Source organism: Rattus norvegicus, chromosome 4 (genome assembly GCF_021556685.1).
Source record: "Rattus norvegicus strain SHRSP/BbbUtx chromosome 4, alternate assembly SHRSP_T2T, whole genome shotgun sequence".
NCBI classification, from domain to species: Eukaryota; Metazoa; Chordata; class Mammalia; order Rodentia; family Muridae; genus Rattus; species Rattus norvegicus.
In genome coordinates this window covers 157,122,078-157,145,236 of record NC_141537.1, presented here as the reverse complement: position 1 = coordinate 157,145,236, position 23,159 = coordinate 157,122,078, and the positions used below count along the sequence as shown (strand labels likewise).

General features: G+C 39.0%; 1 protein-coding gene across 3 annotated transcripts in view; it reads right to left on the bottom strand.

The window, feature by feature from the left end:
- The window catches only part of Mug1 (murinoglobulin 1), a 53,831-nt gene extending 34,385 nt beyond the window's left edge, over positions 1–19,446 (bottom strand). Inside the window, exons 1-11 of one of the 3 annotated variants that reach the window (XM_087658519.1) lie at positions 19,165–19,446; positions 17,767–17,950; positions 16,542–16,701; positions 16,386–16,438; positions 13,956–13,976; positions 13,521–13,689; positions 13,049–13,133; positions 11,968–12,076; positions 6,504–6,624; positions 6,255–6,364; positions 5,399–5,560 (exon numbers count right to left, since the gene is read on the bottom strand). In XM_087658519.1, coding sequence (XP_087514645.1) covers positions 5,399–5,560; positions 6,255–6,364; positions 6,504–6,624; positions 11,968–12,076; positions 13,049–13,133; positions 13,521–13,689; positions 13,956–13,976; positions 16,386–16,438; positions 16,542–16,701; positions 17,767–17,950; positions 19,165–19,250 — 1,260 coding nt within the window. In that variant the 5' untranslated portion in view covers positions 19,251–19,446. Of the gene's footprint in view, positions 1–5,398; positions 5,561–6,254; positions 6,365–6,503; positions 6,625–11,967; positions 12,077–13,048; positions 13,134–13,520; positions 13,690–13,955; positions 13,977–16,366; positions 16,439–16,541; positions 16,702–17,766; positions 17,951–19,164 lie in introns of all 3 variants that reach the window. The other 2 variants (NM_023103.1, XM_087658520.1) reach the window with 2 other exon arrangements.
- Positions 19,447–23,159: the final 3,713 nt, after the last annotated feature.

Genomic DNA, 23,159 nt, shown 5'->3' with positions numbered 1-23,159 from the left:
TTCCCTTGTTCTCATAACCTTGCCAATATTTGCTTTCCTGATGATAACCATTTTGATGGGTGAGATGAACTTTCAACATAGTGTTAGCCGGCATTTATTGAGAGCCAAATATGGTGAGCATCTTTGCATGTGTTTCTTGACCATTTGTACTTAGTGTCTTGAAAATAGATGATTTGTTGGCTCTACTGAGATGACCATGTGATTCTTAACTCTTGATTCTGTTCATATGCTGTTTCACGGTTCTCAGCTTACAAATGTGAAACCACCCATGCATTCTTAGTATGAAATCAGTTTGATCATGGTACATATTTGTTTAATGTTTGGTTGAATTTGGCATGAAAGAATTTCAATGCAGACTTTCCTTTAATGTCCATGGGGTAAATTAGTCTGAAGTTTTCTTTTCACTGTTTCCTCGTCTAGTTGTGGTCTCTGGGTTATTCTAGATTCATAGAATGGCTTAGGAGGCATTCCTTATTTTGAGTCTTTATGCAATAATATTTCTTTTCTTAAGTTTGGTTCAATTAGCAAACATCTTTATTGTTCCTTTTGTCCCCACCATTACTTTCAGCCATATTTATTATTTCCTTCCTTTCACTAATTTTGTATTTGTCCTGTTCTTGGTAACAGTTTGAGATACAGCATAGGGCTATTTATTTGATAGGGTTCTGATTATTTAGTGTAGGGGTTTACTATACACAGACCTCTTAGAAGTTCATTCCCTGTAGACTGTTCAAATTCTGGTGTGCTTTATTGACTCTAGAAATTAAAAAAAAACATGCTTCTGATACTGTCAATGTTTCAATGATCACTGTCAAGAATATTATTTGGTATAAATACCTGTGTATGCTCTCTAGTTTGTCTCATTATTTATTTATGATGATAGTGTTTTTTATCATGATAACATGATTTAAAGTATGAACTGGTTAACATTTATTCTATGAACTAAAATTGAGATCTATCTTAAAGAAACCCCCATCAGTTGCTGATGGGAATGTATATCTCATCACTGTTGGATATCGCATTCTGTAGGTGGATGTTAAAGCCGTGTGATGCAAGGTGCAGTTTAATCTAAGATTTCTTGGTACGGATGATACATCTATCAATGCACACTATATATGAAGTTACTTATACAATAATTTGCATTTATACCTATTTGTCCTTTTAGCATAGCTGTATTTATTTTTTATGAAAATCATTGAACCCACTTTTGGGGGATATACATTTACATGTGGATCTTTCTAATGAATTATTTATGTTTAAAATGCTTGAAATCTACTGGTCAGATAAGGGCATAGTAATTATTTCTTGTTTTAGAGTTCTGTTTAGTTTAACTATAATTTTTCTTTCACGCAATACAGTTTCTGTGCTATCTTTTTTATGAAGTGAGTTTCTTTTTGACAGCAAATAGTTGGATGTTGTTTTAAAATCTATTCCGCCCATTTGTGTTTTGTATGCAGAGATGTAAATTGGTATTTATTTGCACTTAGTATTGAATGTTACAGTACTACGTTTATTTTTTTTTTGATGTCTACATTAAGTTTATCTAGAAGAACAGAACTGACAAAATGAAGGTAAACTAAAAGAATATTAGATTAACTTACAGTGTGGTCTGGGTAGTTCAACAATAGTTGTCTTGGGCTGTTAGAGAGGCCGGGAGGCAGATAAGCATCCCCAGACTGTGTGTCTTAGCAGTCCCAATCTGGTGTCAAAGGCCTGGAGGATTCCTGGATAGCCCATGGTCTCTAGAGCACATTGAACATCCAAAGCCAGCAAGCAAACAACCACAATAAAACTGGTTCTGATGTCTGCAAATGGTTGCAATAGCAATAGCTGTAGCACTGATAGTGAGAGGTGGAGGCGAGCATGGCCATGCTGAAAGTGAGATCCATATTTATGGTGGGTCTTTGTATTTAAATTAACCCACGAATTTATTCGCAGCATGACTAGAGGCTGACCTAATCTCTCCCTCAGAGGCTTTCTGCGGAGGTGATTCGGCATCTTGCCAAGTTGAAGTTACTATTACCATCATACCGGTTTTGGATGGTCTCTGTTATTTTCTTCCTCCTTTGTTCATCTTAGAAGTTTCTTAGCTTAATGAATTGATAATGTTTGTTTTTTTCTCTTTTATCTTTCTATGATAGATTATTCTTTCTAACTTCTGATGATTGCATATTTTCTCGTTTTTTCTGTGAGTAGTATTTCTTGAAGTATCTTCTACAGTGCTGGTATGGTATTCATGATGGCTTTAATTTACTCAACTTATTTTAAAATATTTTATTTTAGTTTAGTTTAAATGAATGCTTCTTCTGTGTGCCACTTATATACCAGATGCCTGAAGAGGTCAGAAGAGGATATTGTATCACTTGAGATTGGAGTGATGGATGGTTGTAAGCTACCAAGTGTGTTCTGGGAACAGAACCTAGGTCCTCTTGTGGTTATCAAGAACTCAACACTTTTGCAGTATTTCTGCAGGTCTGTATTGGGTCTCATCTCATCTTATCAATTTTCTTTCAATTTTACAGAACAACTTCATCTGAATATTACAGTTGGATGCCAGCTTTTTGTTTTGTTTTATCCATTTATTTACTTATTTTCAACTTTAATAACATCATCCCAGGCTCCGGGCCTTCGGAGTTTCCGTGGCTAGGACTGTTACTACTTTGATAGTTTGTCTTTGTAAGTGAGCTGAACCTTCCCTCTTGCAGCACTTAGTAATCTGCTCATTATTGTGTCTGTATTCTTGGCATTTTAATTCAGGAGTTCTTTTCTAGTTGTCTGTCATTCTAAATGTGTCCTGTACTCTCATGTCTGTATCTTTTCTCAGGTTGGGGAATGTTCTGTTCGTCCACTGAGTGGGTTTTCATGACAGTTGCTTGCATGTTACACTCTGTGCAATGCCAATACCTTCATGCCTTGTCTCCTAACTCAGTTCCAGAGGCCTTGAGAGTTGGGGTCATGATTTTTTTAGTTTTTTGTTACCACACATTAAGTGTAATAAAAATTTTTCACTATCTGTAAATCCTGGTATTTTTCTTCCATTATATCTAATCTATCAGTGAAACCATCTACTTAGTTTTTTATTTAGGCTATTTTTTGTATTTACATTTTTTTAAAAAAATATTCAGAAATTTTGTTTGGGCAGAATCTATAATCTATTCTTTATTCCATTGGGCAGTGTGTGTGTGTGTGTGTGTGTGTGTGTGTTAGGTGTTGTACATGTGTCTGATTTTGTCATAAATAATTTTACAAATTAGAACTGTAAAATTTTTTATATAACATTTCATGTGCTTCAATAGCTTTGAGTTCAGTTACTGAAAAATTAAGCACTTTGGGGTAAATTTTTTTCCGTCTAGTTAAATGTTTCCATGTATACATCTCTCCTGATGGCTATAGAACATCTGCTATAATAAGGAGATTTTCATTATGAGTAGCCCTTTTCAAAGGCTTGAAATTCAACAAACCCTAGGAAAATGTAGGACATTTCAATAAATCCATCAACAACAAAGCAAATCACATGTATGGATGTAATTAAAAAACAATTAAAAATAGCCACTCTACCCCAAAATCAAATGCATAGAAAGTAGAAAAGTTAAGTAAAAAGAAAAGAGATAAACTTTATTACTCAAGCAGCAGTAAAGGAAGTCTGAGAAAAAAGAAAAAAAAGGATTAAGATCAGAGAGAAAGGAAACAAGGCTGAAGAAGGAGAAAGAAAATCAGGGAAGAACACAAGAGGAGTCTGCACTCCGTTATGAGGACGTGGAAGGAAGACTCTTGCAACTTGGGGGGATGGAGGGATAATCAGGAGAGCAGGATTAAGCGACAAAATGTATGAAATTCCAGAATAAAGCCTGATACTTTCTATCCTCAGTAAAGAACAAAACAAAACAAAAACATATCAAGTTCAAAGGAGGACAGGGAGAAGGATGAAAACCTGAAATAAGATCACGAAGGAAAAAGGAAAACCAATTTTCTTGACTTAGGAAGACATGGTGCTCTCCCTCAGGCTTCATTTCTAGGGTCACCAGGAGTCCCAGGAGAAGAATAGACAGTAGTGGGCCTTGTCCTATCTGAGATCCAGACAAGATGATCAAGGCAGATGGGCAATCAGAGGGATGAGCACACCTGCCTCAGCCATTAACTGAGCTAAGATAATGTGTGCCACTCTGAAGGGCTCACTTCTGGTCACTGAGTCTAGGTATGTATTTGTGTAGGGAGATGTTAAATAATGACAATGGGAGCTACACAAGATCGAATCCGATCAGCTAAACCTATTCTGATAGAATTTCTCCTTACAACCGAGGATCCCTATCAGTCCACATGTGTGTGTGTGTGTGTGTGTGTGTGTGTGTGTGTGTGTGTGTGTGTGTGTGACTGCATGGACGGGTGTTGTGGTGGAGGACTGGAGATAATTAAGTTTGACATCTTATCCTGTATGTGACTCTGAGCCTCTGGGCTTGGAGAAAACCTCCAAACCAAAGCCATCTGAGTAATGAGACACTGGCTGGCCACCTTAGTGAGTGCCACACTGCTCTTTCCCTCCTCCATCAAAATCCACACTCCACCCTATCTCTAGGTCCATCTGCTGTTTGCAAAGGGACATGCTTTTCAGCTTCTTCCTATAAGACAGATTATGAGTTCCACCATATAAATTTGCAGCCAGAGATGTGTGGAAGTCACCACTGGCATTCCTGTCCCCATAGGGGTTCTCAGAGAGGCACCTGCTGAGACAGCTGGGGAAAAGGCTATTGGGACCTAGAGATGTAAGACTGCAGGGTCTTCAGAGACCTCTCCTGGAAAGTCAGATAGTGAGCTTCTCTTCAAATGGTTCCCCTTTGTGACATATCTGACTAAGCTATGATATACAGGGGGACTCTGTCTAGTTCCTCCTGAGAGCAGATTGCAGATCTCTAGAGTTTTCCTATTTCCAAATTGCATTTCTAGAAATTGTTGAGTCTCTCTCTCTCCTCTCCACCTTGAACCCCCTTTCTGTGCATCTAAAGCAGGAACTAGCGTAATGTCAGTCACTTTCAGTGACACAATAAGTATCTCTTGTTTGAGAAAATGGGCACAAACATATTTGGGTAATGAATTTGAGGACACACAATAAATATTCTTAACTAAGTAGATGAAAATGATCTTTTAACTTTTTTTTTTTGCTTCAAGGTCCTAACTTGAGATATTTCAAACAGAAATAAAGCAAAAGAGACAATGAAAAATATTGTGTTTAAAATTTGTTCACAATGTATGCTGATACTTTTATGAGTGGTCAGAAACATTTCGTGTTTTGCCTTAAAATAAGAGTTTGGCATGGAATATTTTTTTCATTAAGCTACACATTGAGTTCAAGCTGTTGCAAAGTCTCACCTTGTATCTTATGTCCTCCTCATTTCTGACTTACTTTGATATTGAGGGAATAGCCTGAGATGCTGCTGGTATCTATGGAGAACTTTGCCAAGCCATGCTGATCAGTGGTAGTAGCATTGGTGTAGCCAGCTTCTTGTGCTTTGATGAAGACCTGCTCATTTGGGATAGGATCTCCCTTGATATCCACTAGGCGGATCTAAATTGAACAAGGAAGAAAAGCATAGTCTAGGCATGGGTATATGACACGGGAGAGAAACTCCTGTTTCAGTATTATATAAAGATTACAAAGATGCAGTCACTAATTCAGTCTGCAAAAATCAGTTTCTGAAAATCTATACCTGCAGAACTAGCTATGCTGTGAAAGTACAGAGACTGAAGGTATCATACTCTTAATTTCATAACAGATGCTTTTAGATGCTTCCTATTTTCCTATTATTCACAAGGGACAATCAATGAGCCCATCTATTAAAACACTGCAAGTACATGCTCTGACACAACAAGTACTTGCAGTGTTTTACAGGATGAAAAGAACAACTCGTGAGGGAGCAGAGGCTGCCAGTGAGCATGGGTGTGTTATGAATATGTAGCTCATGTTACTTCACCATTGAAACACAGTGATACTCTGGGGTTTAAGGTTTTCAGGCGTAGCAGTTATAAACGAAAACTCTGCTGCATAGGTTTTAAATTTGGAGCCTCTCAATAAACTTTCCTAGTCTTCACTTTAGTTCTGGGAATTGAACTCGTGTGCTTGGCCATGTGAAATACAAACTCCACCACTAAGCTGCGCTTCTAGTCTTGCAACCCATGATGTCAGAAATGCTTAACATCAACAGAACAGCCTTGAAGCACCTTTTACAGCTCTGCCACCTATGAACCATAAAGCACCTTACTTTCACAAAGAATGGGATCCCGTGTCTGAAGTGTGAGTCTGCTTTCAGAAATAGGAATTTGTTTCTGGTTCTTTCGACTTCAATTCTTCCAGATCCACTGAACTCTGACCCTGAGGAAGAAATTAGTGACGACATTGAAGGCCCAAGCTGGTTAGAGAGTTGCTTGCTTTCTGCGTCTCTGAGCTACCATCTCGATGTGAAAAGGTATCAGTTTTCACAGCGCCATCTTCTATATTCTTACTCACATACCTGTCCCTTCTTCTGTAACAGTTGCATTCACATGGAAAGCCTGGTGCATTTTGAGGTAATTTTCCTTTAATTGGAACTCAGTGATGTTCACTTCTTGTGTGCTGCAGCCGTTGTTGTCTAGCTGATATTTAAGATAAAAGCAAGGTGACAAAGCACACTGGTCATGTTGATGGTCTACTGTAACCCACACACGAGGGCTTCTATCAGAAAGAGAGTGATTAGTACATGGTCTTCTGGTTCTAAGCCTGGGACTCAGCTTAAACACTGTGCTGCTGTGTGATCATGACCAGTCACAATGCTGCCTTGGCTTGGTCATCCATAAACACAGTGATTGTATTCTAAGTATCCACTTAGTACTTAATACATCTATTAAGGAATATTAAGTATAATTCATTATCATAATTATAATATACAGAACACTTAACTTGCATGCCATTAGAACTTAATAATTACTTTCTATTATTAAAATAGCAACCACAGGTATGGATGTAGCTCAATGGTACTTTTTACTAGCAGACATGAACCTGATGGCTTGATACCTAGTGGCAGAAAGTAAACTGAAATCCATTTCCGGAATGAAATGGTGCTGAGAAGCTGCCATTCTGTGGATCGGTGAATGAGAATAGCCTTCATAGGAAAGAATTGACATTATTCTGAACTGTGAAAGATAAGAGTCATCAAGATCATTATTTTGTTCCAAATTAAAGTTAAGCTTAACAGTTTACTCTTTTTTTGTCATTTTCATTGTTACAGTTATTGTCGGTACAGTAGCAAACTTTACATCATTTAAATTGCATTGCTCTAACAACTTTGGTTTTCTGCTGTTGTGGCAGTTTGTCTAGATCCCTTTCTCCTTTCTGCACTGCCTTGTCTGTACAACCTCATTAGAAGATGTGCCCAGTCTTACTGCAACTTGGTATGCCAAAGCTGGTTGATATCCATGGGAAGCCATCCCTTTTCTGAGGAGATAGGGAAGAGGGGTGAGAGGAGGTGAGAAGGAGGGTCTGGGAGGTGAGGAAGGAGGGGAAGCTGTGAACAGGATATAGAGTAAATACATAATTTAATAAAAAATGAAATACAGGAAACATGAACAAGCAGGGAAACATGACATGTACAAAGAGGCACAGATCTTCACTAACTGAATCCTAGGATATCCAAATTGTCATAATGCTGGACAAATAATAGTGTAGTCTTGGAAATGACTAGTGATCTCACAGAGGATTTAAGCAAGCAGAGACAGATCTGAATGCTATCAATTCAGAACAAGACAATAAATCAGCAACAGATAAGAGATAAAAGATAAATATCATCCAATAGTCATAGGAATGAACATGTAATTATCAACAGTAACTCTAAGTATAAATGATTTTAAGTCTTTAATTAAAAGACACAGACTAGATCCTTTGCTGCCGAAATGTGAGTGGGAGCAATTGGAGCATGAGCTCAGAGCAAGATTCCAAGAGTTCTAAGAAAATGGCAGGCAAGTTATCCATGGGGGAAATCACAAGCTTCAATAAAGCCACACTGGAGAAAACCAAAGAGCATGAGAAGAACACCAGCCAACCAAAAGACCATTCAACAGGAAAAGAGGAGTAAAATTTCCTACAAGCCTAGGAGGATTTCTCCACCTCACCTCATCATTTCTGAGACCCCATTCTGACGGGGAAGATGGACAGACACAAGCGACAAGCTACACTGTGAACACACCCAGGCACTCAGCTTGCCCTGTGATATGGAAAATCATTTGTATGATTGATGAAAATAAAACGCACCTCGTGGCAGAAAAAAAATGCTAGCTAGGTAGACTCCAAAGAACACACACATCGAAAATGAAAGGCTAGGAAGGGATTGATCAAGAAAATCCAAGTTGAGAAGAAACAGAAATATTAATACTCATATATGATAGAATTGACTAGTCCAAATTTAGTTACAAGGAATAAAAGAGTCAATACCTATTAGTGAAAGGAATACCTACCCCTAATTACTGAGTAAACATGTCAGTGCGTCACAATTCATAATAGAAACACTACTAAACAAAGGATAGATGGATCCCAGTACAATAATAATGGGTGATTTTACTACTACACACTCATTAAATTGATCATTTGGCCAAATAATAATAATTGTTAGGGTGTTATGTAGAAATTTCATCTGAATTAAACTTTCCATCTGGAAGGAGTTTACTGAGACTCAGGACATAAACAAGACTTATAAAGCTCAGGACATAGATAACTGACAAGGCTCAAGAAGTTCGTAAACTGAAAAAATTGTAAGACTATAAACAGGCTAACAGAATTCATGTCCAACAAACCAGCTCTACTGAGAAGATTGAAAGAAGAGGGAAGTAAGCAATGCTAAAACACTACAGAAAGAAAACAAATGAAACTATAATTATTGAAACATAAAATAGAATTAAACACAAATAGCACCCAAAGTAAAATGACAGAAATCAACACGCACCTTTCAGTGATAACTTTAAATATTAATGGCAACAATTCTCTAATCAAAAGGCATAGGCTGGTTGAATGGATTAAGAAACAAAATCAGTCTTTTTGTTGTTTCAAGAAACTCACTTGATAAACACCACTTTGAGTGAAGGGATTGGAAAAGTATTCAAAGCAAATAACCAGAAAGCAAGCAAGCATTGCTATTATAATATCTGACCAACCTTATTTCAAGCAAAAATTAATTAGATGAGATAAAGAGGTACACTTTATTCTGATAAAGTGAAAAATTAACTGAAAGACACTACAACTATAAACATAGATGAATCAAGGTCTACCACACATGCTTTCATAAAAAGCATATGATGCAATTTCAAGACACAGACGAAACACAATTCAGTGTTTATACTTGATTTCTGCACCCTAATTTCTCTAATAGGGCATCTGGACAAAAAATAAAGGTAGAATCATCAGAATTAAATACAATCAATTTATCATTTTGCCCTAACAGATATTTATAGAACACTCCACTGAAACACTAAAGTATAATTTCTTTGAAGTAGTGAAAGGAATTTTCTCCACAATAGATGATGCCGTGAGAAACAAAGCAAGTCTGAAAAATAAAGAAAAATTAAAATAACCCAGTGCACCGTATCTGACCACAATGCAATAAAGCTTAAAATCAACAGCACAAGGCATTAAAGAAATTGGATTAATTCATGAAAATCAAACAAAACACAACCTAATAATGAATGATTCAAAGAACTCAAGAATAAAATTAAAAATCCTGGAATTAAATGAAAATAAAAACATGACACAAAAGTCTCTTGAAGGTATTCAAAGCAAGAGAGACATAACTAGTTCTGAGTGCTGCTTAAAATAAGGAAAAGATTTAACACAAATAAGTGAGTTGATAATATACATCAAGGATTCATAAAAACAGAAAGATCAATCCAAACTCTGTATTGGCAGATAGTAAGAAATAATAATAAAAAAAGAGCAGAAACTAGTGCAGCAGAAAGAAAGAATACAAAGAACGAGACAGTTATTTAAGAAGATAAGATCAAGACTAATCTTTGAAACAATTAACAAAACAAAAGAAAGAAAATGACCCAATCAATAGAATCAGAAATTTGCAGGGTACTATTATGCAGACATTATAGAGATTTGGACTATTGTAAGGGAATACTTCAAAAACCTATACCAAATTAATTTAGAAAACTTAAAAGTGAACAGATTTCTACATTCATCCAAAATACAAATGTTAACCTAAGAAGAAATGGATAACTTCAACAGTCACATGGACTCTGTAGAGAGCAGCCTACTACTGCCATTTTCCTTAACCAATGTAGTCCTTTACTGTATCTAAAGTCCTGTCCTTACAGATGCATGTGGGTCTCATCTCATCAAAGAACCTTATTTTTCAAGAAATGGAGACCTGTATAGAGATCCACAACCCATCAAAATGCAGAATTGCCTAGGATTACCCAACCCCAACATAACCCCTACATTGAAGGATTAGGGAAAATCATGGAACAAGAGTCAGAAGATTGTAAAAGACCAGAATGCCTGTTGCAAAAATAGGGTCTTTCAGACACAACAGGGAAAGACACCCATAAAAATCTCAACAGTGTGGTTGCCAGAAGAAGATTTAAACAATGGTAAAACAAGTTAACCTGCCAATGTGGTGGAAAGGGGAAATTTCACAAACCCCACTCCTAGATCAAGAGCTGCAGGTAACCATAGCTGCTGAGAATGACTAAGAGAAATGTAAAAGTCTGTGGGAGTCAGGAGTCGCTTGGCTCTACAGATAGCATATGGGTCACACAGGCAGTTGGAAATTATAAATGGCATCTCCCATAACAATGGGTTTTATTGACCAAGAAACTGCTCAGGATAAGAGTCTAGAAAGGAAGAGTCTGTAATAGTTCAGGTGTGGCCTTGTGTCCTTTGTTGAGGAGACAAGCTTGTGTTTAACATTCCTGTTTTCTCTAATGCTTAAGGTGAGCAGGTCAGCAGAAGAGCCTCATGCTCTACCCATCTCGTACATTGTGGGTGAGGCTACAACCTAGTACAGCCACTACCCACTCAGTCTAGAAGATCCTCAGAAAACGAGAGGTCAAGGGACCATATGATCAGCTGTCAGGAATCTACAAAAGGAATCTATGTCAGCATACTAAAATGTGTTCCCATGCATGGCTTGCCAATTAAATGAGTCACAGACAAGAGAGTTCACCAGATTAACTGATAATCAAAACCAAATAGGAGAATGTTAAGGGTATGGAGATGACCACCTTTTACAAAATATACCAGACTCTGACACACAACAGTGCATGCTTTCTCTCCTATGGGAGGTAAAACAAAACAGAACCAGAAGACAGCAAAACAGTGGTTCCATTTGGGAGGAGGAAAGGTCTGGCGGGAGGAAGGAAGGAGAGAATCAGATAAGCACTGAGGTAGGTAATCAGGTACATGATGTGCATGAATGAATATATTGTATAGAAGGCTATTGTTTTGAACAACTACTTATTTTTTATATGTGCTTATTAAAATGCACCTTCAAAGAATAGTCTACAAGGCACAAAAGTAGTGGAGGTTACCTAGGAAGAGAAGAGGACACATAAGAATGAGGACCCAAGAGAACAGAGGTGGCAATGGGACAGGGGAATATAGTTAAAAGACATGACACTCATGTATGGAAATGTCGTAAACCTACTATTTCATACAATGAATATGTGCTCAAAATAAATTGTAGTGGCCAAGTAAACTTGTTGAAATGTGCCTTTAACAGTGGTGGGTCTGAGGGTTATCACTTCTGTCAGTGGGGTCTTCTGGGCATTGCACACATGCCTGGGCTACTGTTCCATCCCTGCGCTACAGTCCAAGGTCCCAGAACATCCTCTGTCAACATCTGGCTAAGTGTTTCCTCTCATCTTTGCTGAGTGCTTTTCTGTTGGTTACCTTAGATATTTAAAAAAACAAAAACAAAAACAAAAAACCTTTGAACAGATTTCACTTACCTCGGAGTCCTCTTCTTTGCATGCAGACTTTGTCTCAGAGCTAAAGGAAGGATTTCCATGGCAAAGACTTATCTTTACATGTCCTGGAACAGGCTTCCCATAGGTATATCTGTCACAAGATAAAGTCACAGAGACCCAGGGTCTTTCTAAAGTGGAGACCCACTGTCTACTCACTGAGACTGTATGGTTTCATAATGGGCACAAACACAGACCACCATTGCCTCCTGACACCTTCTAAGTGCGTATGCTAAAAATTTGCAATGTAAATAAATTAATTAATTAATAAACAAAAAGCATAGGTTCTTAGCTCTATTAAGAACCTAGGAAGACCTGGTTTCCTCCTTTTTGTGGTTTGAAAAGATTAAGTAACCAAACCAGGATCCTCAGCTACTAGATGATGGGGCTGAAATGAGTGGGGAGGATGGGAAATAACTCAGAACCTAACGCACCTCCTCAGTCCTTGGCCTTTGTCCTATGGTTTAGTTTTTGAGCTCATTAATTGGAATGAAAAGACAATGTAGGCTGCGGTGTGTCTTCTGTTAGATTTAGGCACATACTGCAAATTTCTTCTTTAAGGTTCTAGACTTAAATAGTACTTTTATTTGTTGTAATGTAAGGTCCTCATTTATCAGGTCCAGAAATTCAAGCAGAATGCTGAGATGTCTAAAGTTTAAACGTAGGTGGCAGTGGTTAGGGGTGGAGGCAAACAGGGAGCTCTTGTTTCTCTGCTCTTTCTGTCAGACCATAAGAAGGCAGGGAGATGCCTCGACTTAGTGCTTATGTTCTCTTCACATGGGTCAGTGGATCTTATTAGGTCCCTTCCTGTCTCCAAAGGCAGGAAGTCTTTACTGCCTCAAACAATTGATTTTATCCATTGATATCAGTAATGCACGCAGCGAATGATTGCACAGCGATTGATGCAGAGCAGTAAAGGACACATGAACACCACAGGGGAAATGTTCTAGTCGGGGAAGGACACAAGTGTAGCATCTCTACATATTCTAAAATGAGGCATTATTCCAGGCATATTCTGTGTCCGAGTACATTCTTAAGGAAAGAAGGACAGAAGCAGGTAACTCACATCGCACAGGCAGTCACATTGATTATTTCATCGTACACAGAGATGGCGTTTGGGACCTTCACATCGACACCAAATCTGGGAAGCACTAATGTGGGAGACAGAGAGGAGATGCTCAGAGAGGAGATGTGAAATGTGTTGTCTTGTTGCCTAAACGATCATTCTCTGTCCAGAAATGGAGATTTCACATTATTAAGGCAATGTCCTCACCCCCAATAAAGTTAGAATGTTGAGTGGTTATGTGCTATATCACTTCTTGCAAACCACAGGGGTATCTACTTGATTAAACAAACAAACAGCAAAACAACAAAACAAGTAATTTGCTTCTGAAAAATCCCAGGACTTTCTGGAATTGGAGATGAATAGCCTTAGCTAGAGTCAGATGAAACCCAGCCTAAAACCCAAAGTAGTTCATTCTATGATAGCCAGAAACCTATGACACCCACTTTCTCTTTTTGGTTTTCCCAATCCATACCGAATTCCATGACGGTGAAGGAATGCTCTTCCTTCACTCCTGACTGTTTGAGAATCACTATCTTGTAGGGGCCCTGAATGGGCTCTGCTGACAGGCTGAAGGACAATTGCTTAAGCCCATTCTCTGTCTTAATGTCCTGCCACTGCATAATTCGGTTCATTTTCGGATCCTGTGGATGAGGGTGTAAATTTTCCAAGTCAGTATAGTGTTAAGTATAACAACGCTTCTAGGATCACTGTGCTGGTGATGGAAGCACTTGGGGACTCGGTTATATTCCTTTGGGGAAAAAGAAATAAAGGTGAAGTGGGAAATAGCAAACTCATTATATCGAATGGCAGAGGGCTGCTGACCCATAGAAGTTCAACAACATTCCAACATCAGGTTACTTTTATCAGATTGATTTCTCTCTGATTATGAAACATTTAAATTTCTTACCTCAATGTAAGCCAGAGGAAACTGAAACACAAGGAAAACAACATTAGGTTAGAACAGCGGGTCACAACCCCTTTGGCAAAACTGTTTCCAAAATTATTTACATTACCATTCATAGCAGTATCAAAATTATGTTTATGAAGTAGCAACAAATATAACAGAAAATGTGGTTGGGGGCTATCACAACATGAACTGCCGCACAGGGTGGCAGTATTAGGAAGGATAAGAACCACTGATTTAAAAATGTCACCCACAGAGCAAATCCAATAGATTTATAAAGTAGGCCCTAGGATGGGGGTTTCAGCCAAAATTTAATGAACTTAATGTCCAGTAAGAAAGTCAAGTGTAAGCCTATTCACCACCATAGAGAACTTTTCAGTATATTTTCTAGAATTCTGAGTCATACGAATCACTCAATAGATTGGAACTCACAAACAGAAATTTGAGGGACATCATCAGTAAGCTTTCTCTGATGTTCTCGAAGACCCACCCTGAGCATTTATGATATGGAGATTACAAAATTTAATGTCTAAAGCAGACAGACCCCTCTGGGCTCTGTGCTAGATTCTCTGCATGCAGTGCTGGTTTAGCTCAGGGTGTTTGTGGGGGTCCTAACACAGGGACTGGGAGTGTCTTTGACTCTTTTTCCTGCTCTTGGGTCCCTTTACCCTATACTGGGTTGTCTTGCCCAGCCTTTATATGAGGGAATGTACCTAGACTTATTGTATCTTGTTGTGCCATATTCAGTTAATAACACTGGGAGGACTACTTTTTTCTGAAGGGAAATTGATTTGGAGCAAAGGGAAGGTTGTGGGGAGACTAGGAGGAGCAGGGAGAAGGGAGGCTATGGTCAGGATGTTTTGGAAGAAAGAAGAATAAATCAGAAAAAAGAAAAATATATACTTGATAAAAATTATACAACAGATTATTGGGATAAGTAGAACTTTTAGAGTCTCCAAAAAATTGTGTGTATTGTAATTTGCTTTTTGTAAAGAACAAATTAAGTAAAAGTGGATTGAGATTTTGTTTAATTTTTAAGTTTTTGTTTGAGATTTTTTTACAGTATTTTCTAATGATTTTCACCCCTTCCAGATCTACCTCCTTTCCCTACATACCTGATTAGTGTTCTGTCCTTTTTCTCTATCCATTAAGTATAATTTGTGCTGCATACCCATATATTCTTGGACATGTGGACTTCCACTGGAGGATGGTTGACTTAACAGGGTCTATCCCTGAAAAGATAACTGAGCTTCCCCCACTAGCTGTCCTAACAAGAGCTCCTCAGCTAGGGGTTGGACTTCGTGTCCATCTCCCCTCTCCATGGCAGTGTTCTGCATATGCTTGTGTATGCTAGTGCAAGTGTAAGTTCATATGTGCAGCCGCCATGCTGTGTTAGGGATTGTTCCCTTGCATGCATTCTGGATCTAACAGGATTCACCTCTGCCTCTTACGGTTTTTCTTTCCTCATGACACAAATAATCTCGCTGCCTTGGGAGGTGAGGATGGGATTTATATGTCCAATTTAGGATTTCATATTCTACAGTAAAACTGGTACAGATAGGAATGATCACCCCTACTGGCTGGTTTCATGCAGCTGGAAGGTGTGATGCATAGTATCAGAGGGGGAAGATAACAAGCAACCTCACCCAGTTATGAAGCCTATAAACTAGGAGAACCACTGTCCAGGTAAGACATACCCACTGGAGCAATAGTGGCACAAATGTCAAGGAAGTAACCAACCATTGTCTGACTGGACTTAAGTCCCACTGTGCAAGATGAAACCCACACACTTGGAATCATGGGCTTCATGCATCATAGGCCCCAAATGAGAACACACTATCATTGTGCTGCTAGAGGACACAGGATTAGTCTAACTGTTGCTGATTTATCTTTATGTTTCTAGATTGAAGCATCCCTCATGCCTCATCAGAGAACCTTCTATTCATAGGAGAGAGTATTTAACACAGATACACAAACTTGCTTAAGCACAGAGCACAAGAGACTGAAATGCAATTTTATTCTTAGAGGAATTCAACTAGGGAAGAACCCAAGTGTTAAATATGAGGCTATAAAAATAATAGAGACTGTGTGAAAAATATCCCTGTCACACTAGAAATGGATTTCTGAGGGATGGTAACAGAATCTAGAAAAGAAATGACTGAAAAACCTAAAAGGTTCTATACAGTATAAGGCTCCACAGAGTATGAAGAAAACCCAGAGATACTTATCCAGTCAAATGGAGTCCAAATAAGGACAGTCACATATAAGGAAGCCATAGGATGGCCAATGGTAGAAGAGCTGAGGCTATAAAGTGGCAAAGGAACAGAATAGAAAAAAGGGCTAACCCATGTCTCAGAAGGAGCTGGAAATTAGAATGTTGCTGTGACATTTTGTCTTGAAGAACCCACCAATACCCATAGGTAAAAAACTCACCAACTCATTCAGGGGGTGTAGATTTTTATCCATAGAGACAACCCGAAATTTAACTGGAAAAAGAGAATTTTCTAGTGAGTTCCAAAGACCCAGGCCTTCTTCACACCATGTTTAGGGTGGTGTATTAATTCCTTTGCCCACCGTGGAGCTTCATACCTGACTGTCCTGGCTTGTACACGGGCTTATCAGTCTGGACAAAGACAACACTTTCTTTGTTCTTCACAAGCACCACACGCCTTTCGCTGAATTTATGCTTTGCCCCTTCAATGTTGATGTCGAGTGACTCCTCCTCTTCAGAAGAGGGCAATCTAGGGATCTGAGAACAACAGGAACACAGACCCTTCACCATCTCCCTCTGCCTTTCTTACATTACCTCATTAACCTTTTCTCTGATGGAGGTGGAGGTGCCATCAGTTTCTGTTTAAGTATTACATGGAGGGAAAAATTGCCAGGAAAAGAAAGGGATGAAAAGAAAAATCATTTTCTGTATGTCAGTGGGAGTTTATGTGAACAATAAAAACAGTCATTTTTACAGAGTAAATATAATCTTCATTGAAAATTAACTCTAAGACATGAGAGAAACTTAGCTCTAACTTGAAACTGAGGTAGAGAGAATGGTAATGTTTTAAAGGTGTTAGGACCCAAAAGTACAACAATGCCAAGCAACCAGAGCTTCCAGGGACTAAGCCACTACCTAAAGACTATACATGGACTGACCCTGGACTCTGACCCCATAGGTAGCAATGAATATCCTAGTAAGAGCACCAGTGGAAGGGGAAGCCCTGGGTCTTGCTAAGACTGAACCCCCAGTGAACTAGTCTATGGGGGGAGGGCGGCAATGGGGGGAGGGTTGGGAGGGGAACACCCATAAGGAAGGGGAGGGGGGAGGGGGATGTTTGCCCGGAAACCGGGAAAGGGAATAACACTCGAAATGTATATAAGAAATACTCAAGTTAATAAAAAAAAAAAAAAAGGTGTTAGGAATTAAGTCTTGAAGAGAGGTCCTGAAGAAGAAACCCAGCCCTTATTCAGGATCTCAGGATTATGCATAGGAGCTGTGGTCCTAATTTTATCAGTGCTGTTTGAAAGTTTACTAACTCAGCACCAGGAAGTGCTATGAACTGGAGAACCCTTTCTTTCTCTGGGATGTGGGCTTTTTTGAGGGAATTGAATGGGACAAGTATTGAACCTTCTCAGTTCGGGGTGAGATGATGTATTCTATTTGTTTTTTGGATAAATGCTCTAAATTCCTATTGTTTTGAGTTCACAGATATATTTTTAGATTAACCTTTTTTGGAAACATGTATGGGTATTGTATGTACATACTCACACGCATGTGCATAAATATATAAACAAATCAGGACGGGTACTTAGTACTCACAGTGAAGGAAAGACAGTGGAACAAGTCCTTGTCAACCACAAGCTCATCGAACAGTTTTCTCGTTCCCCTTTGAGATATCAAGGAAGCTGTCACAGTCACTGTCTCATTCAGATGGTATAGATGCAGGCAGATTTTCTCAGGGGTCTCGGTGTAGAGCTGGGAAGGGACCAGCACCATATACTTCCTGGAAAGGAAAGGGTTCCGGACAGCTGACGACTGATCTCATTGTCTATAACTGGAGTTTCATCACAGTCACCATTACCATCCATGTTTCAACAGTCTGAGATGTCAGGTTGACAGTGTGGCAGTGTCACAGTTTGCCACACAGCAGAGTGGAAAGACAACTATTAGCTTGTCAATCATCGGCTGCAGCAGTGATACCTGCCAGGGCAGGTTTGAATGGCATGTACTCCCTTCACTAAGCAACCAGCATTTAAGTTCTATAAAGTTTCTATTTTTTAAATTAAAATCCAGGAGGAATAATTTTTATTTTCATAGAAATTTATCATGATTGTTTTTATTAACATTTTTAATCCGTAAAAATAACTCAATACCCTGTTTTTATTTTGAGGTACTTTTCAACTGAAGGTTTATGATGTGACTGTGAAATTCAAACCTGTATAATTCACCTATGTTACACTTGAGCAAGTGCCAAAGGCTATCTGTAGGAATCATTCTCTACCTTTTCCTATAATTAGAAATTTTTGCCCCCCAAAATCTAGCTGGTCATTTCTATATCACAGTATGCAAAAATATCACTAGCTTTCTTATCATTTTTACTACCGTAAATATATTTTTATGATCACAGATACAAATAAAATCACTCAACAATATACTCCTAATTATATGGTTATTTTGGTCATCAACTAAGAAGTTCTATTGGTAGTTTAATCTAAAGTCTTTGATCCTAACAAGAGTATTGTTTTAGGACACAAACATCCACAGGGTTCTGATGTGCCAGACAGCTAAATCTATCTCAAGGCTAAACCATAGGCTACACATTTCCAACCAAGGATACCACCCATTTAAATGCTTATTTTCAAAGTGATTAAATAGTTTCAACAGCTAAGAATGTCTCTGATGATTGGGATTTGAGATACTACTTGTTCAGTAATAAGAGCAACACTATTCTGAATCACAGCACACCTCAGTTTAGTAACACTGGTTGCTTTAAAGTTGGAGAAAAGATCACCTAGAATCAGGTAACAACTGCATGTGTACATATATAATTGTAATTGTATATATATATATATATATATATATATATATACACATAAATTGTTAATTAAAAAGCAAAAATAATTTCATGAGGTTTTCAGGGGAAGGGACTGTGAATTGAAATGGATAGTTTCTGATTGGAGGAGGGATGATGTGGAAGAGGGTCTTGGTGGTACTCACGAGTTTCCATTGAGCAAGGAAGCAAAGGGCAGGAAGGCAAGAAGAGCTGAAAAAAGGCACAGCTGAGCCTCTCTATTCTTCTTCATGATGGAAGGACAGGAGGACAGGATGACAGGAGGACAGGAGGACAGAGCTTATGCTGTCCTCTTCCTTAACACTGTTTCCAGAGTCCTCCAATCCACAGCGGCTTATTTATGAGTCCTCTCTGTAAACAGAACTCTCTGCCCAAGGTGTTCAAAAAGCAAAATAGAATATTTGTTCTCTGTGAATGTCACTGTGTGCAGTGGTGGCCCGAGCACAACTCAAATAAATTACAACAGTCGCAGGAAAGGTGCCAGGGGATCTGTGGACAGTGTTGGTAAAGGATCAAGGCCACAGATTTTGCTTGGTCTGAATTAGAGCAGACTTTCTCATCTTAATGACCAGTAAGTCTTCTCCATGGGTGACTCTGCTATGATTGTGTGACATTTACCTCCTCACTCTCATCTACTCACTCAGAATCTAGTAGCACGCTCTGGGATGTGTCATCTCCGTTTCTTTCCTTTCTCGTTTGAGAGTCAATAGAGTGGTCCAGGTTGGAGATTTTAAGTTCTCCTGTCTCTGGTTGTTCAAGTATCTACTTTTCTGGGTCTTGTGTATAAAAAACTCCCCTGTTACAAGTCACTGTGCATAAATCTTCTTTGTTAGAGCAGAAATCCACAAACCTGATCTAGAAACACGCTTCTATCTCTGCGGTTTACTAGGAGACCAAGTGTAACCTGTGCAACTACAGGTGACTGTGTCAATTGTTGGGGTATCAGTATTTGGGACACGGCTCGATTCCTTTGGAAGGTTATTAAGGTATGAGTTAGGAACCACATTAGAATTTCTAGTCTAGGTCACAGGGCTGTTTATTTTTGCAAAGATTCTGTGACATAGGCTTGAGAGGGAGGTGTAGCATAAGCTGGATCAATTTTAATGTTGAGGCATTGAGTAGAAATAAAGAACATACTAGAAGGGAATGTAATGGATGCATGTAAGGGATGAAAAAAATAAAACTCATGCCTGGCAGGCTGGTGGACCACTTTAGCCCCAAAATTCAGGAGGCAGAGGCAGGCACATCTCTGTGATTTTGAGGGGAGAGCCTGGTCTACAAAGCCAGTCCAGGACAGCCAGAGCTTCCACAGAGATATGCCTTGGTTTGAAAAGAAAAACAACACAGAACTTATGTATTTTTCTGATGGACCTCTGAACCCAAATTAATCAATAGGAAACTAGTGCTAGATTCAGGCTTGCTGGTTAACTTGAGTTCAACCTTAGGTCAGATTCTTTTTTTTTCCCCAAGTGTAGAGGTTTAATGAGAGAAGAGTAGAAAAGGTGGCCAGCCATGGGAACATGGAGGGGGTGGTATATGGGGACAAGAGCAGTGAAGAACATAGAACAAGAGGGGGTAAGAAGGGAGGAAGAAAGCAGGTCAGATCCTTTAAGATGGAGCCTGAATCCATGCTGGAGATGGTCTGGTCTCTCACACTGACCATGACAGAGACAGCCAGGTATGGGGGAAACAGGACATGTATTAAGACTTATTGTACTTTTTAGTGCTTCAAGTTATGTGCGAAGATCCTAATACAAGAAATAAAAATATGGAAGGTAGTTTTGTGTTTTAACTTAAAAATAATGGTTATGTCTAAGGTGTGTCGATCAAGAGACACATATATCCTAGACATATTGAAAACAAACAAAAACTATCAGGAAAAAAATAGAACATTGTGTGATGGTGAATACTATGTTTAAAATTTTAAAATTAATATAAAACAAAATGGCTCTAACCTGGGAGCTCACTAGCCGGAGGACAGATGTCTTTCCTAGAATGAGAGAATTATACCTGGAATTACCTGATTTGTTTATGTAAGATAACAAGTCAGGTGTTTTCACTCCTGTAAACAAAGTTGCTTGCCTCTGACAGCATGAAAGATGTGTGCTTTTCTGCATGTAGGTCAGATGTGTGGCTGGTTGCACATAAGCAGGAAGTAGATACCCTTGTGAGTTTTGCCTTTATAATCCGCTTACTAGTGTAATTCATAGCTACATCTTGAGAGTGCTCTCAGATTCAGTCCTAGAACCATGAGTATCTGGTGCTGGTAAAAACTGTCATTTCAGAAAGATGAAATGTTAATCAATAGTGTTCTCTTTTTCCTCTTTTTCATGGCTCCTATCTGTGTGTGTGTGTGTGTGTGTGTGTGTTTGTGTGTGTGTTGTTTGTGTGTGTGTGGGTCTGTTTGTGTGTATCTGAGTACATGTGTCTAAGTTTATATGTGTGGTTATGGTACTTGAATGTGTTTACTCATTTGTGTATAGGACAAGGGTCTTGTGTCATTTTTTACCATGCTTATTGAGACAATTTTCTTGACGCTGAAAGTTATAAATTAGCTTAGACAATCTAACACAGGAATCCTAAGGGATTGGTCTCCTTCTTACTCCATAGAAGTGGGATTATAGGCACACCACTGCCATGCAAGGCTCTTAAGTCATAACGAATTCTAAGTTCATGTCCTGAAGTTTGCATTAGCTTTTTTCTAGTGAGCTCTCATCCATGACACAAGGACAATTTTTTTGGCTAGATTCCTCATGCATGTCTTCTCTCATGAGCCTGAGTTAATCCACAGAGTATTTGGCTCATAAACTCAGTGCTATGGCCAATGTTCTTTGCAGCTCTGTACAAGATGCAGGACAAGCTAGTGGTAGAACATGGTTTCTGTCTAGAGTGTATGACTAAGGAAAACCTGCAAATTAACGAGCACCATGGGTTATTATCAATTTCCAGTCATTTTAGAATATGGGGAAACCAGGGAGACAAGCATTAAAAGTTGTGTCTTGGGGCTGGGGATTTAGCTCAGTGGTAGAGCGCTTACCTAGGAAGCGCAAGGCCCTGGGTTCGGTCCCCAGCTCCGAAAAAAAGAACAAAAAAAAAGTTGTGTCTTTAATATCTAGGGTGGATATTCTGTCTGAAATGGACACAGGGATGAACATATCGAGGGTCAAGCAATGGCCTCATAGCATAAGAAACTTTGTGTGTGGGTGGTGTTGAAGAGCAGTAACCTAAATAAATGGATGACATTCATAGTTGCTCTTGTGACCTCATTTATCAGGGATTAATTTTTCTCATATTTCATAAAACTAGGTAACCTTTGTCTTGAGGATGTGTGATGGCTTACATATGCTCAGTCGAGGGAAAGGCACTATTAGAAGGTATAGCCCTGTTGGAGTAGATGTGTCACTGTGAGCATGGGCTACCAGACCTACTTCCTAGATGCCTGGAAGTCGGTCTTCTCTTAGATATGAGCTCTCAGCACTCTTTTAGACTCATACCTGTCTGCTTGTTGCCATGTTCTCCTCAATAAGGATTGCAGACTCTAATTTTCTTGACTGGGAGCCTCAAAATTTGATGTTTTCACTTATAAATTACCTTGATCATGATATTTTGACATGGCAATAGATTGTAAATTATGACAGAAGGAATGTGCCTCGTCTGTAAGTGGATAGTGTACGGGAAATGGTCCAGGGTATCACAGAACCAAGACTCAAGCCCTTATTATGATGACCTTCTGCACTATGGCAGTAATGAGGTCTGAGTAGACCAGACTGCTATATCAACCTGGTCATGGCTATAGGTGTAAGCTGTGGTCAAGGATGTGAATTCCACACAAACTGATAATCTGTCACAAATGACCACATTCCCGTTGACCATAACAATCTCTCTGAAGAAAAAGCTCAAATATGTCAGGGTTACATTAAGTCCAGGCTTCAGAGACTCATCCACCACTACAAGTGGACTGAACCTGAATGAGATTGAGAGATCCCCACAGATTATGCCCCTGCATTTCCTGTCAGCTGTGCTGCCTTTGCTGACTCACAGAGCTGCTCCCTGCCTGAAAGTTAGTAAGGCAAACAGATTCCTAGTCAGAAAGGCTCCACATGACACCACTTGCTGATATCCAGAGTTGCAGGAGCCAGTC